This window comes from Theropithecus gelada, chromosome 1 (assembly GCF_003255815.1).
Source record: "Theropithecus gelada isolate Dixy chromosome 1, Tgel_1.0, whole genome shotgun sequence".
NCBI classification, from domain to species: domain Eukaryota; kingdom Metazoa; phylum Chordata; class Mammalia; order Primates; family Cercopithecidae; genus Theropithecus; species Theropithecus gelada.
Genome location: NC_037668.1, coordinates 95096475 through 95113368, shown reverse-complemented (window position 1 = coordinate 95113368; position 16894 = coordinate 95096475). Strand labels below are relative to the sequence as shown.

Here is a 16894-nt window from a genome sequence, read left to right as displayed (position 1 = left end):
CACATTTTAAAGATCAACTACTTTTCCATATTGACCTCATTGGTAGACGGATTTAATCTCCCACCCCAGTCCTTATGGATTGTGGCCATAAGGAGCACTGCTTGGGAGGCTTCTGTGGCCACTTGTACAGCTCAGCAGAAAGGCCTGTTCTGATTGACTAGTGATATCTGCAGGAGACATGGGATATGGGGCAATGGAAGGTTCAGCAAGTATTTGCCGTCAAAACAGGTACTGAACAAATACCTGTTTTAACAATAATTTTCTAGCATATATCTGGTTTGTAACCAAAAAGTTACATCTTGCTGATCCTGCATCTGTTACCTCTCATAGATTCTACTATAGTGTAAATAATATCCCAACTATGCCACAGGAGAACAAGACCATCACTCTTGACTTAAATGAAGACAGCAACCCATGATTCCACACATCATTGTTTCACAGCTCTGTTACTCCCAAATCACACTAAGATCAAATCCCTGATACCTGAATGGAGAGTAGGGGAGAAAAATAATACAACAAACGACTAATTAACTTCTCTTCTGTTTCTATTCTTCACTTATTTTGTTATTTGGGGCTACATTTTTATCTACTCAAGAGAACTTTAAGTGATAAAATGAAAATTAAACTTGCCTCTCCCTTTGCAAGCAAACATTAGTTATTCTTGTTTTTTGTTGTTGTTGTTGTTGTTGTTGTTTTGTTTTCGCTCTTGTCGCCCAGGCTGGAGTGCAGTGGCACAATCTCAGCTCAATGCAACCTCCGCCTTCCTGGTTCAAGCGATTCTCCCGCCTCAGTCTCCTGAGTAGCTGGGATTACAAGCACCTGCCACCATGCCCGGCTAATTTTTGTAATTTTAATAGAGACAGGGTTTCAGCATGTTGGCCAGGTTGGACTCGAACTCCTGACCTCAGGTGATCCACCTGCCTTGGCTTCCCAAGGTGCTGGGATTACAGGCATGAGCCACCATGCCCAGCCTAATGACTCTATTTTAAAGGAAAATTTTCAGTATTTATTTTACTACCAGGTATTTTGCATTATTTACCCTTTCTGTATACAATAGAGAGCTGTTTTGCATCTTTCAGTGAGGGAAAAGAAAGAGGAAATAGTTGACACTTCATAAAAAATACAGGAGGCATCCAAATAATGCTGTTTTTGTGCCTGTATGTGTGACCATGAAGCATGTTCCACCTTCGGAATCTTAATTCTCTAATTTTAAGAAATGAGGCAGAAGAATGGCTAAAATTAAAAGGGCGTGGAGCTCCTGGAATTCTCACGCGGTAATGGTAGGAGCACAGAATGTCACTACTCTGGAAACAAGATTGGTAGAACTGAAACATATGCTTATCATATGGCCCAGCAATCCCCTACCTAGGTATTTATCCAAAGGAATGAAAACATGTGTCCACATGAAAATACGTATGTGGATACATTTTTTCAAAAAGAGGTAGAATTCAATTTCTATTGCAGGGAAAACCCAAATTCAGATTGCAAGGCAGCTTTCTCATGTTGATTTTGACCACACAGCTCTACTTTTCCAAGAGTGAAATCCTTTTGAAGTGGCTTTCCAAAATATTTTGTGGAAAATAAGAATTAATAGATGGCAACTCCTCGTTCATGATCCCCAAACAGGAGACAAATTCATCAGGAAGCAGGGTCTGTTCTGGAATAGTTTCACTGGGTGAATCATTTTCCAAAAGCATGGTGGTTTCCTCCTCTACTGAGTTTTGTATGTCAGGAAAACTGCATTCTCCTTGATTTAATATGAGGCTTAATTCTCCAAGAAATAGTGTGCTGCTTGGTGAATTCACGCTTGAAACAGAAAAAGCAAAATTAGGATGCTTTTGTGACCTGGGATTATTTCCTGAATCTAAGGAATCAACTGGTGGTTTAAACGTTAAGGAAGTGATTTCATCATTATTGCTGAGATGGCTTCTCCCAGGCAGAAAATTTGAAATTTGGGGTTTATATCCAGTGTTGAGATCAGGAATATACACAACCGTAGTATTGTCAAATAGCGAGTTTTGCAGGTAGTCTCTTGTCTCCAGGGGTCCTGTATTCTCCTTCTTGTAGTCTGTAGGCTTGTGTTCTGGGATAAAGATTTCTTTTATCTCTGTAATCGTGGGATCAACATATAGGACCTGCTCACTGGAATTATTATTCATAAGTTCATTATTTTCCTAGAAAAAAAGACATTGTTTTATTTTACAAAAGACATTTAAAGGAACCAACTGGATAATTGAATGAGGACTGGAATTTTGCTTTCTTTCAACTTTGCTTTCTCCCTCCCTTTTCTCACATTGTTTATCTTCCCATATGATTTCCTCCTTTTGTCTTTTGTCATCCTGCTTGCTTCCAAATCTTTATTAAATTCTACATGAGAAGACTGGAGAAAAGGAATAGTAAAAATAATCCATTTCTTAAGCACATTTCTCAGTTTAAAAGTTTTAAAGAGAAAAGTTGAGTCTTACATATTAACTTATTACTTAATTTTAGGGCCTTTTAAAAATTGGTCTTCTGAGGCAAGAATATTAATATTAATATTTCTTGTTACAAGAAAATATTTTGTTGCTTAAATAAAAAAGGTTGGGGAGAATCCTATTTTGCTCACATACTGAGAATAAGCATGTGACAAACGCTTGGTACTGAGGTTCTCAAGGTGTATAGTGGCTGGGAGCAGTGGCTCAGGCCTGTAATCCCAGCACTTTGAGGTCAAGGCGGGCAGATCACTTGAGACCAGGAGTTTGAGACTAGCCTGGCCAACATGGTGAAACCCTATCTCTACTAAAAATACAAAAATTAGCCAGGCATGGTAGCACAAGCCTATAATTCCAGCTACTCGGGAAGCTGAGGCAGGAGAATTGCTTGAGCCCAGGAGGCTGAGGTTACAGTGAGCTGAGATCATGCCACTGCACTCTAGCCTGGGTGACAGAGCAAGACTCTGTCTCAAAACAAAAAACAACAAATAAATAAATAAATAAATAAATAAATAAATAAATAAAGCTACTCACAGTTCAGACATGTTTGTGATGATCAGGAGGGTGGGTGAAGGTTTTTTAGCCTAATGACTTTTCTGGGCAATAAATGGACTTGAGGCCTTCCAACAGATGACTGGCCTTCCTGGGCAAACTGTTACCCAACACAATTATAATATTATAGCTCCCTGTTATGGGCTGAATGTTTGTGTACTCTCTCCCCAGCCCCCCCATGTTGAAACTAACGTGATGTTATTTGAAAGTGGAGCCTTTGGCTGGTAATTAGGTCACTAGGGTGGAGCCTTCATGAATGGGATTAGTGAAGAAGAGACAGGAGAGAAATGATTTCTCCCTCTGCCATGTGAGAAGTCAGCTGTCCACAAGAGAGCCCTCACTAGCAAGTGAATTGACTGGCTCCCTCATCATGGACTTCCCAACCTCTAGCACCGTGCCAAATAAATATTTGTTGTTTAAACCACCCAAGCAGACCAAGACACCATTCCTTAGTCTCTTGGGCAGAAAACAAAACCTTATCTGAGGGAAACCCTAAGGTTTGCCTCTAATTCCAGGAGCCCAGAATAGAAAGGGAATGTAGCAAAGAGGGAGTTCTTGAATAAAGAGACATGAAGTGTCATTCCAATGTTCTTTGGGCCCAACCTCCTTAGGGAGCTTGCCAGGTTTTGGCAAGAACAGCACAATGGGTGTTGCTTCAACAAAAAGCTTGACGTGAGGAGTGGCTGGAGTAAAAGCTGGATGGTGAGTGGATCAGATCACAGAAGTCTTGTGTTACAGAACTCAGACTCTATTCTGTTGACCAGTTGTCTTTGAACTTTTAAAAAGTATTTTATTTTTAGCCTAGAAACCCTTTGTTCAGATGACATGAGGTTGGGGAAAGAGTTAGCTAATAGGCTCACCAGGGCTTGAAATAGAGTCACTTCTATTTGTTTTACAAATACCTCATCTTCTTACCCAACATGCTGTTCTAACCCCCAGGTGTCCCCCTGACTTTGAATTTCCTCTGTTTCTCCTGAGCAACTCCTCACCTTTCAGTGACTTCTCTCCACTCCCATCACATGTTTGGGCTCGTTTCTATCATTGCACTCACATCACTGCATTGTGAGCCTTGGATGATGTGTCTGTCCCTTGGATTGGGTTTTGAGCCCCTTGACAGCCAAGCCCGAGGGCCAGGGGTTATCAGGAACACACATAGCTTTAGCTTGTTCCTTCCCTCCTTTATAATCAGTGAAGTCCCTGTACCCTCAGGGGCTTCCTGGTGTGTAGCCTTCTCTTCGCCAGAATGGAAACCTAGCCCACCCACGTGACACTATTGTTCACAGTTCTCTCATATTGCTTTTCTCAAATTCCACCGGGTTTAAAGAGTAAAATGATGTCCTTCTTGGGCTCCACCTGGCTCTCCATCTCATGTGAAACAGAAGCCCTTTGAGTCTTTGAGGCTCATTTCATTGAGCTTTTCTTCCCTACTCCCTTTGTTCCTGAAGACATCTACCAATTGCTTGGTCACCAGGTGACTCGTGCATGAGGCACACAATCTTCCACTTCACTTTTCTCTTTTGAACAGTTTTGTTTCTTTATTTCTTCTGCTTTCTTTCCCCAAACTCTGTTGTCTCATCTTTTATGTATGGTTTGAAACAGGTACAATTTTGTTTTTACATATGTCTATATAATTATGTTAATATGTGTGCACATTTATTTATTTGAATGGAAATTCTATCCTAATTATTAGACTGCACTCTTGGTCTCAATTGCCACTCAGTTTTTGTTGGATGATGTTAGGTTACCTGTAGCATTTTCACAACATTGCTGTTTTTCATATTAGGAATATCTTCATAAAGCCATTTTGGTATTAACAATAATATCCTTCTTTTAATCCTAAAAAACAAAAATGACACATTAGAAGAAGCAGGCAGTCATATAGGAGATTAGGAAGTCAACTATAATAAAATGTATATTAAAAATCAAATTTCCTAGGTCGGGCACAGTGGCTTATGCCTATAATCCCAGCACTTTGGGAGGCTGAGGTGGGAGGATTGCTTGAGTCCAGGAGTTTGAGACCAGCCTGGGCAACATAGCCAGACCCTGTCTCTACAGAATATTAAAAAATTAGCTGGGTGTGGTGGTGCGTGCCTGTGGTCCCAGCTACTTGGGAGGCTGACGTGGAAAGATTGCTTGAGCCTGGGAGGTCAAGGCTGCAGTAAGCTGTGACCATGCCACTACACTCACTCTGGGCAACAGAGCGAGACCCTTACTCAAAGAAAAAATTAATTTAAAAAATCAAACTTCCTGATGCAGAAGCTAAAGTTTTCATCTCTTACTTAATGAAAATTAAGTGGGAAATTGTGTCATTATCTTTTCAGATTTTCCTCTCATCTCTATTGCTCTGCTTCTTTTAATGAGCAAAAACATTTCAAAACACTCACACTAGATTCAAGATAAGTGGGAGAACTACCCTAGCAGTGAAACTGTACACATATTAAATAGAGCAAACTATTATAACCAGAAGATACCCATGTGGGAAAGTCTGCAAAACTTAAGGGATATTTTGTAGAACTTTCCAAGGTGACCATAACTATCGAATATTTAAAAAGAGAATGTTATATAACAAAGCCCTAAAATTTAAGCTCTTCTAATTCTAGATTTTGTAATTATTTCAAATAGGGTAGTCATGATGGTGACAGCTCCAAACTTTCTTGATGTGGATGAAGAAGGAGGCTGGGGAACATGTCTTGCAGTTGTGTGGCATAGTGAGAACTGGTTTCTACCTAGACTGTATGCTTATTAAGGATCAGTGGGGTGGGGCTTTGGAAAGAAAAGGGAGAAGCCATAAACATCCCACTTCTTCCCCCAAGCTATCTATTAGCATTGCCACTGTGTTTAAAAACACTCTCTGCATTGACAGCACAAATTGGTTTGGGCAAAAATGTTGTACCAAGAACTTAGAAGAGACTAAACTGATCTCAGACAACTTTTTACATATTAACAATGGATCTGTTAGCAACAGATCAAACTTATTTGTTTACATAGGTTCTGTAAGGACCCGTACTAAATAACAACCAAAATGGCTGAGTGAACTTTGCTAGCCCAATTTGACCTTGGACTTCAGGGTAAAAATTATTTATTTACCCATCTTTATACAATGTTTTATGACTCCGTTTTTTTTGTTTTGTTTACTAATTCACATTCTCTTCTGTATTTAAAATTAGACCATATTAGCAAATTCATGCTATTGGAGTAATTTTTTACACAGCACACTGATACAGTGAGAATATATATATTATATTATATATATTATATAATATATATTACAAAATCCTTCTAAAGCTCTTGTTACCCAACTCTAGCCATGCCAAGTGGCCAATATTTCTGGCTTCTGAACTTTACCTCCCAGGTGCTCAGAGAAAGGAAAATTCAAGACAATTCATGGAAGGGAAGAGAATCAACAAATGGTAAAGTTCATGCAGGTATCAAACCAGAAAGGACTCATTCCTTAACCCAGGACTATATAATATATAATATATTATAATATATAAGGAATATATAATATATTATAATATATAACATATTATAATATATAAGGAATATATATTATAATATATACATAATATATAAGGAATACATATTATAATATATACATAATATATAAGGAATATATATTATAATATATACATAATATATAAGGAATATATATTATAATATATACATAATATATAAGGAATATATGATACATTATATTTATTATATATTATAATAATATGATATATAATATAATAAATATATATTTTATATATATATTTACCTACTTTTGATTTTATTATGTTTAAAATGTTTTGGGCTGGGCACGTTGGCTCACACCTGTAATCCCAACATTTTGGGAGGCCAAGGCAGGCAGATCACTTGAGGCCAGGTGTTCAAGAGCAGCCTAGCCAACATGGTGAAATCCCGTCTCTACCAAAAAACACAAAAATTAGTTGGGCATGGTGGTGTGTGCCTGTATTCCCAGCTACTTGGGAGGCTGAGGCATGAGAATCACTTGAACCCAGGAGGTGGAAGTTGCAGTGAGCCGAGATTGCACCACTGCACTCCAGCATGGATAATAGAGCGAGACTCTGTCTCAAAAAAAAAAAAAGTAATAATAATAAATAAATAAAATGTTTTGCTTTGTCTTGCTCACTTCTGTTTCTGAACTAAGGCTTTTCTAGATAATGAATAGTTGTATTAAATAAAAGTATCTGTTCAAATGTAAAATAAATATATTGAAATTATCTCTTGTTTTATCTTTTTAAAAAGAGTACTTATTTAAATAATTAAATGAGCAAAGAATTGCCCTATTTCCTCCTTTGTTGTTATGAATTGAAAATTAGTTTTTAAGTTATTCTTAGTTATGAACTTAGTGTTACTTAAACTTTTACACTAGGACATGTTTAAATAATAACACAAATATTGATTTTTGGGGGGTATTAATTTGAACATTAAAATATTTCAAGGGACTTTATAATCAAGTATATTTTAAAACAGCCTCAAATAAAATTCCATATTAGTTTGCCCTCCTCACAAGGGTATTAGGGATATGTTTATTAATGCGTAATTTAAATTTTGAAATATTAAGTTGTGAGTGAAAAACCTATCTAGATAAGAAATCATTAGTAGACTTTATTTAGAATAGCTCATTCAAAATATTTCTACTGCATTTGATTATAAATGTAAATGAAACAAAGATTATTCATGAAGCAAATGATGGCAAGAAGGAGAAACTCAGTGCCAATTTGGCAAAGAACATTCAAGTCAAAATTTGTGAGCAACTGGACATACTGGGGAACTGCCACACCAAACAACTCTAGTTGATCAGCAGCTTAGAAATACTCAATGCGGCCAGGTGCAGTGGCTCAAGCCTGTAATCCCAGCACTTTGGGAGGCTGAGACGGGTGGATCATGAGGTCAGGAGATCGAGACCATCCTGACTAACGCGGTGAAACCCCGTCTCTACTAAAAAAACACAAAAAACTAGCCGGGCAAGGTGGCGGGCACCTGTAGTCCCAGCTACTCGGGAGGCTGAGGCAGGAGAATGGCATAAACCCGGGAGGCGGAGCTTGCAGTGAGCTGAGATCCGGCCACTGCACTTCAGCCTGGGTGACAGAGCGAGACTCCATCTCACAAAAAAAAAAAAAAAAGAAAAAAGAAATACTCAATGCATCAGTAAAATTTAGAAATCTAAGTGTCTTGCTTTTGTCAAAGTCTCATTTTAAATAACTAAGCATAGATCTTTATTAATACCATCACAGGAGGGAAAAAACTGAAGGGGGCCAAGAGTAAGGAACTTTCGGGCTGAATGCTAAAACACCAACACAATTGGTAAGGAATTGACAAATTTAAAAGTTGCCACACTTCTCTTCACACTGATTCAAGCTGATTTGTTTGGGTGGAATTCAAGTGTCAAAGCAAACTAAATATGGCCTGAGAAGGACTTCATACCTCTGTATTTGCATCCCTGTGGATGAACTATAACCTAGCTTAACAGGCAGACAAGAGCAAAAACCTGACTTAGGAGTATGTGCCTGTAACAATAACTGAGTCTTGGCCAATCCCAGTGGACCATACTTCAACCACTTATAGCCTGCTAAGTGTTCAAACTGTGTTGAAATAAGACAAATGCCAACCTGTAACCAACCAGCTGTTTTTGTAAATCACTGCCAATTTCTGTATGTCACTTCTCTCTCTCTCTCTCTCTTTTTTTTTTTTTGTCTACAAATTTGTTCTGACCACAAGGCATCACTAGAGTCTGTCTGAATCTGCTGTGATTCTGGGGCTGCCCAATTTGCAAATTGTTCATTGCTCAATTAAACTCCTTTAAACTGGTGAAGTTTTTCTTTTACTAGATGGTATCAGAAGTGGGATATGAATTAGACCTTCTAATGACTCCCAGGAGCACTGAGGGAACAAGCAAGGAACCTGTTGGGCCTACTTGTGTCCTTTGATCTCTCAGAGTAGCTGAGGATCATGGTAAGTTCTCTCTTGAATTTCAGAGCTCCACAGATTTGTGTTTTGAACTCTCCAAGTTTCTTTGAGCAAATTTCTGTTCCAAACTGGGTTCAGAAGTCACAACAGAAACTGAACTGAGTCCAGGATGGGATTTGATCAGTAATTAACTGGATTGGATCCAGTTAGAGGCCTCTTAGATTTGACTAGGTCAGAAAAAAACTGGTAGTAAATGGTACTATTGCAGGGGTTGTAAAATTTGGCATTTGGAAATTCACAGGGATTTTTGTTTTCTACACCTTTGTTTCATTTTTCTTGCACATTTAGGTAGGAAAAGTCATTGGCTAAGTTTATCAAGGGAACCTGAAAGCAAAGCCAATATTTTAGGTAAAAATGAGATCTTTAATTTCTGAAAAGCAGAGTTCTTTCCGGTTTATACATTAGGTTTGGGAGGCAGCATAGTCTTACAGAAATCACAAAATCTTACTAAAGATAGCTTACAATGGAACATTCCAAACGAACAACAACACACTGAAGTACATTTAAAAAAAAAAAAAAAAAAAACTGGATGAGGTCTCCATCTTGTTTTACATCCTTGGGAGCTTGACTTTGTAGCCACATGGTAGTACTTTCTCTTGGTCTCTGCCTTCAAGGGAACAGGAATTTCAGGATTCATGTCACAGTTAGCTCTAAAAATTATGTTGAGTAGTTAAAAGCCTTTGCAAGTTCAAAATTAACTACTCTGGAGTCCTTCTGGGAAGCACAATGGAGACTGCCCAGTACTGTAGCTCAGTAGCAAAAGTTTTTTACTTTCACAGTGGTGGCCTGGGTTCGATTCCTGGGTTAAGGACTGAGTCCTTTCTGATTTGATGCCTGCATGAACTTTACCATTTGTTGATTCTCTTCCCTTCCATGAATTGTCTTGAATTTTCCTTTCTCTGAGCACCTGGGAGGTAAAGTTCAAAAGCCAGAAATATTGGCCACTTGGCATGGCTAAAGTTGGGTAACAAGAACTTTAAAAGGATTTTTTAAAGAGCACTATATTTAAGAGTCAGCTTAATTAAAAGTGGATAGTCAAGCTATAGGTATATTTAAAAGGCCTTTATGTCTTTTCTTTTCTTTTTTTGAGACAGAGTCTCGCTCTGTTGCCCAGGTTGGAGTGCAGAGGCACAATCGCGGCTCACTGCAAGCTCCACCTCCTGGGTTCATGCCATTCTCCTGCCTCAGCCTCCCAAGTAGCTGGGACTACAGGTGCCCACCACCATGCCCAGCTAATTTTTTGTATTTTTAGTAGAGATGGGGTTTCATCGTGTTAGCCAGGATGGTCTTGATCTGCTGACCTTGTGATCCACCCGCCTTGGCCTCCCAAAGTGCTGGGATTACAGGTGTGAGCCATGGCGCCTGGCTGCCTTTATATCTTTCTTTTTGTGGATCTTGTTTTGCTGAAAAAGGTTTTTTCTTCTCAGTTGACTGAATTATTTTTCTCCATTTTGTCTTGTCACTCTTAAGGCACACATGAGAGGCCCTAAGATAGCTTCTGATAGCCTAGGACTCCTTGGGAAAAATAAAGAAGGTGCAACTGACCCTGTTTTGGAAAAAAAAAACCCTCTGTTTTCCTCATTGAACCCCAAGAATTAAAAGCAAATAGATCTCTCTCAAAATCCGTTTTGACTTCCAGCTGTGCCTGCTTATTAGACCCCAGAAACTGCATGTTTTCCTAGCCATTTCTTGACGGGCTCCACTCCAAGTTCAGTAATCCAATGAAGAAACTGGCAAATGAAAAATCCTACAACTACTGGATCTTGTTCTCTGTGTAGTTATATACATGTTGTGTGTATGATGTTTGTATAAGAGCTCTAAGTAATTGGCTTAAAGAAAAATAAGTGCTTAGATAAAACATTTTGGAAGAAAAAATAAAAACTGTAATGTCTTAGTTCATGTAACTTTAGTAATATTTGGGAAATAAAAACAGCTTTAAAGATTATTGGTAAAATAAAGGCATTTTGTCTAAATTAGGTCAGATATTAGGTTGATTAATGCTTTAAGGTCAAAAACTGCTTTGACTTTTGAAAATTGTTCAATTTACCTACCTTGGAGACATTAGATTCTCAACAAGGCCTGGGGATATGTGGAATTAGCCATGCTCCCCTAGCTATGCAAAATAGGTTATAAAGAAAATAGATTTTATATAAGAAAGGATATTGTATGGTAAATTCTTGTCCTAAAGTAAAATAACTGGTTGCTTAAAAAGAGAGATGATTAGGACAATTCACAAAGTCTAAGCATGTCACAGATGGTCTGTATAAATCATGAAAGGATACATGAAAGGAAATTTATGCACCCAAATTAAAAGTTGCTAACAGTTACCATTACAACATGTAGTCACGACTACTGAAAATAGATTTACATGCAAGGTGTGTAAGGAAACTAAAATGCATTTTTACTAGAAGGTTATAAGGTGCAGGAATGTAAGTTTTTGTCTAGGTTAGAGGGTGAAAAGATTGTTTTAAATTAAAATAAAGCTAAAGGTTTGAATACATTGTGGAAGGTTTGTGAAAAGTTAATCCTATAAAAAGAAATTCTGTGCAGACATTGGCTAAAGATAAATGAGTATTGTTAAGTTTTTCTGTAAATTAAAATTGAAATAAAAGCACAACAAGTTTTTCTTAGAGCACTGATCTGCTTTTTGACAAAAATGTGTAAAGGGTTATAAAATGTTTATAAGAATCTCACCTCATGGTCAAAACTGGTTAAGCATAATATCAAGTGTTTTAAACTTTTAATGTATTTTATAGACTTCCCAAAATGAAATTTCAGCTTCAAAATTATCTTTCTAACCCCGTATTTTGGGTGCTACAGAGGGCCCTTGAAGCATCCAGAGGAGAGGTAAACAGAATTATCTGATATGTTTAGTTACATGGGATTGTCAAAATAAAAACAATGTTTAATCTTCTTCAGGTTGTATTTTAATGAATAACATTAATATATGTTCCAAAATTGTATAGGATTTCTAAAATTCTAGTGTCTCAATATATCCTTTCAATCATAGTTAAGGTTATTATGTTAAGTTATCAGAGACCACAGAGATAACCATATTTCCTTGTGAACTGTGTTTTTAACTATCACTATTTAAAGTCATTACATTAATTACTTAATGCTAATGCAATTTCTGAAAGCTTCACAAACACGCAAAATCCTAGAATATGGTATCTTTTAGAAAGTTCATGAAAGGGTAAAAGGGACCCTAAAAAGCACTCTTGAATACAGGTTTCTAATAACTTTAAATTCATATCATTTAGACTGGGTAAGAATCCCTAAAACTTTAATAAAAAGACTAACTGGTTTATAAAACTGCTAACTGAAGTAGAACAAAAATTAATTAAATACCATGAAAATACTCTGCCAGATTTTCATGCTAAACCAGCATGAAAAATCAGCATGCTAGAGAGCTAGCAAGATGGCTGAATAGGAACAGGTCCTGTCTGCAGCTCTCAGAGAGATCGATGAAGAAGGCGGTGATTTCTGCATTTCCAACTGAGGTACTAAGTTAATCTCATGGGGATTGGTTGGATAGTGGGTGCAGTCTATGGAGGGTGAGCCTAAGAAAGGTGGGGTGTCACCTCACCCGGGAAGCACAAGGGGTCGGCGGATTTCCCTTTCCTAGTCAAAGGAAGCTATGAGAGACTGTACTGGGAGGAATGGTACACTCTAGCCCAGATACTGCACTTTTTCCACAGTCTTCACAACCAGCAGATCAGGAGATTCCTTCTGGTGCCTGACTCAGTGGGTCCCACCCCCATGGAGCCCAGCAAGCTAATATCCACTGGCTTGATTGGGAGAAACTAGCACAAAAAAGCTGAAATTTCCAAAAACCAGAATGCCTCTTCCCCTTCAAAGGATCACAACTCCTCACCAGCAAGGGAACAAAACTGGATGGAGAATGAGTTTGATGAATTGACAGAAGTAGGCTTCAGAAAGTGGGTAATAACAAACTCTTCTGAGCTAAAGCAGCATGTACTAACCCAATGCAAGAAAGCTAAGAACCTTGAAGAAAAGACAAATTGCTAGCTAGAATAACCAGTGTAGAGAAGAACATAAATAACCTGATGGAGCTGAAAAACACAGCACAAGAACTTTGTGAAGCATACACAAGTATCAATAGCCGAGTCAATCAAGCAGAAGAAAGAATATCAGAGATTAAAGATCAACTCAATGAAATAAAGCAAGAAGACAAGATCAGAGAAAAAAGAATGAAAAGAAACAAACAAAACCTCCAAGAAATATGGGACTATGTGAAAAGACCAAATCTACATTTGAATGGTGTATCTGAAAGTGACAAGGAAAATGGAACCCAGTTGGAAAACACATTTCAGGATATTATCCAGGAGAACTTCCCCAACCTAGTAAGACAGGTCAACATTCAAATTCAGGAAACACAGAGAACACCACAAAGACATTCCTCGAGAACAGGAACCCCAAGACACAAATCATCAGATTCACCAAGGTTGAAATGAAGGAAAAAATGTTAAGGGCAGCCAGAGGAAAAGGTCTGGTTACCCACAAAGGGAAGCCCATCAGACTAACAGTGGATTTCTCAGCAGAAACACTATAAACCAGAAGAGAGTGGAGGCCAATATTCAACATTGTTAAAGAAAAGAATTTTCAACCCGGTATTTCATATCCAGCCAAACTAAGCTTCATAAGCGAAGGAGAAATAAAATCCTTTCCACACAAGCATATGCTGAGAGATTTTGTCACCACCAGGTCTGCCTTACAAGAGCTACTGAAGGAAGCACTAAACATGGAAAGGAAAACCAGTACTAGCCACTGCAAAAACATACCAAATTGTAAAGACCATTGATGGTATGAAGAAACTGCATCAACTAACGGGCAAAATAACCAGCTAACATCATAATGACAGGATCAAATTCATATATAACAATATTAACCTTAAAAGTAAATGGGCTAGGCCGAGTGTGGTGGCTCATGTCTGTAATCCCAGCACTCTGGGAGGCCTAGGCAGGCAGATTACTTGAGGTCGGGAGTTTGCAACCAGCCTGACCAACATGGAGAAACTCCATCTCTACTGAAAATACAAAATTAGGCCGGGCGCGGTGGCTCAAGCCTGTAATCCCAGCACTTTGGGAGGCTGAGACAGGCGGATCACGAGGTCAGGAGATCAAGACCATCCTGGCTGATGAAACCCAGTGAAACCCCGTCTCTACTAAAAAATACAAAAAAAAAACTAGCCGGGCGAGGTGGCGGGCGCCTGTAGTCCCAGCTACTCGGGAGGCTGAGGCAGGAGAATGGCGTGAACCCGGGAGGCGGAGCTTGCAGTGAGCTGAGATCCGGCCACTGCACTCCAGCCTGGGCGACAGAGTGAGACTCCGTCTCAAAAAAAAAAAAAAGAAAGAAAAGAAAATACAAAATTAGCTGGGTGTGGTGGCACATGCCTGTAATCCCAGCTACTAGGGAGGCTGAGGCAGGAGAATTGCTTGAACCTGGGAGGTGAAGGTTGCAGTGAGCTGAGATTGCGCCATTGCACTCCAGTCTGGGCACCAAGAGTGAAACTCCGTCTCCAAAAAAAAAAAAAAAGTAAATGGGCTAAATGCCCCAATTAAAAGACACAGACTGGCAAATTGGATAAAGAATCAAGACCCATTGGTGTGCTGTATTCAGTAGACCGATCTTACATGTAAAGACACACACAAAATAAAGGGATGAAGGAAGATTTACCAAGCAAATGGAAAGATGAAGCAAATGGAAAGATGAAGGGATGAAGGAAGATTTACCAAGCAAATGGAAAGAAAAAAAAAAAGCAGGGGTTGCAATCCTAGTCTCTGATAAAACAGACTTTAAACCAACGAAGATCAAAAGAGACAAAGAAGGGCATTACATAATGATAAAAGGAGTAACGTAACAAGAAGAGCTAACTATCCTAAATATATATACACCCAATATAGGAGCACCCAGATTCATAAAGTCAGTTCTTAGAGACCTACAAAGAGACTTAGACTTCCACACAATAATAGTGGGAGACTTTAACACCCCACTGTGAACATTAGACAGATCAGTGAGACAGACAATTAACAAGGATATCCAGGACTTGAACTCAGCTTTGGACCAAGCAGGACCTATAGACATCTACAGAACTCTCCACTCCAAATCAACAGAATATACATTCTTCTCAGCACTACATCACACTTATTCTAAAATTGACCACATAATTGGAAGTAAAACACTCCTCAGCAAATGCAAAAGAATGGAAATCATAACAAACCGTCTCTCAGACCACAGTGCAATCAAATTAGAACTCAGGATTAAGAAACTCACTCAAAACCACACAACTACATGGAAACTGAACAACCTGCTCCTGAATGACTACTGGGTAAATAACAAAATGAAGGCAGAAATAAAGATGTTCTTTGAAACCAGTGAGAACAAAGACAACATACCAGAATCTCTGGGACACATTTATATCAGTGTGTAGAGGGAAATTTATAGCACTAAATGCCCACATCACAAAGCTGGAAAGATCTAAAATCAACACCCTAACATCACAATTAAAAGAATTAGAGAAGCAAGAGCAAAGAAATTCAAAAGCTAGCAGAAGACAAGAAGTAACTAAGATCAGAGCAGAACTGAAGGAGATAGAGATATGAAAAACCTTTCAAAAAATCAATGAATCCAGGAGCTGGTTTTTTGAAAAGATCAACAAAATAGATAGACCACTAGTAAGACCAATAAAGAAGAAAAGAGAAGAATTAAATAGACGCAATAAAAAATGATAAAGGGGATATCACCACCAATCCCACAGAAATATAAACTATCATCAGAGAATACTATAAACACCTATATGCAAATAAACTAGAAAATCTAGAAGAAATGGATAAATTCCTGGACACATACACCCTCCCAAGACCACACCAGGAAGAAGTCAAATCCCTGAACAGACCAATAACAAGTTCTGAAATTGAGGCAGTAATTAATAGCCTACCAACCAAAAAAAGTCCAGGACCAGACGGAGTCACAGCCGAATTCTACCAGAGGTATAAAGAGGAGCTGGTACTATTCCTTCTGAAACTATTCCAAACAGTAGAAAAAGACGGAATACTCCCTAACTGATTTTATGAGGCCAGCATCATTCTGATACCAAAACCTGGCAGAAACACAACAAAAAAAGAAAATTTTAGGCCAATATCCCTGATAAACATAGATGCGAAAATCCTCAATAAAATACTGGTGAACGGAATCCAGCAGCACATCAAAAAACTTATGAACCACAATCAAGTCAGCTTTATCCCTGGGATTCAAGGCTGGTTCAACATAGGCAAATCAATAAATGTAATCCATCACATAAACAGAACTAAAGATGCAAACTACACAATAACCTGAATAGATGCAGAAAAGGCCTTTGACAAAATTCAACAGCCCTTCGTGCTAAAAACTCTCAATAAACTAGGTATTGATGGAATGTATCTCAAAATAATAAGAACTATTTATGACAAACCCACAGCAAATATCATACTGAATGGACAAAAACTGGAAGCATTCCCTCTGAAAACTGGCACAAGACAAAGATGCCCTCTCTCACCACTCCTTTTCAACATAGTATTGGAAATTCTGGCCAGGGCAATAGGCAAGAGAAAGAAATAAAGGGTATTCAATTAGGAAAAGAGGAAGTCAAATTGTCTCTGCAGATGACATGATTGTATATTTAGAAAACCCCATCGTCTCAGCCCCAAAACTCCTTACACTGATAAGCAACTTCAGCAAACTCTCAGGATACAAAATTGATGTGCAAAAAACCACAAGCATTCCTATACACCAATAACAGGCAAACAGTGAGCCAATCATGAGTGAACTCCCATTAACGATTGCTACAAAGAGAATAAAAAACCTAGGAATACAACTTACAAGGGATGTGAAGGACT

The 16894-nt window shown here is 38.4% G+C and overlaps 1 protein-coding gene across 1 annotated transcript in view; it reads right to left on the bottom strand.

The window, feature by feature from the left end:
- Window positions 1-698: 698 nt before the first annotated feature.
- The window catches only part of IL23R (interleukin 23 receptor), an 87564-nt gene continuing 71368 nt past the window's right edge, over window positions 699-16894 (bottom strand). The window contains exons 10-11 of the mRNA XM_025402421.1: window positions 4769-4859; window positions 699-2174 (exon numbers count right to left, since the gene is read on the bottom strand). Coding sequence (XP_025258206.1) covers window positions 1524-2174; window positions 4769-4859 — 742 coding nt within the window. The 3' untranslated portion in view covers window positions 699-1523. The remainder of the gene's footprint in view (window positions 2175-4768; window positions 4860-16894) is intronic.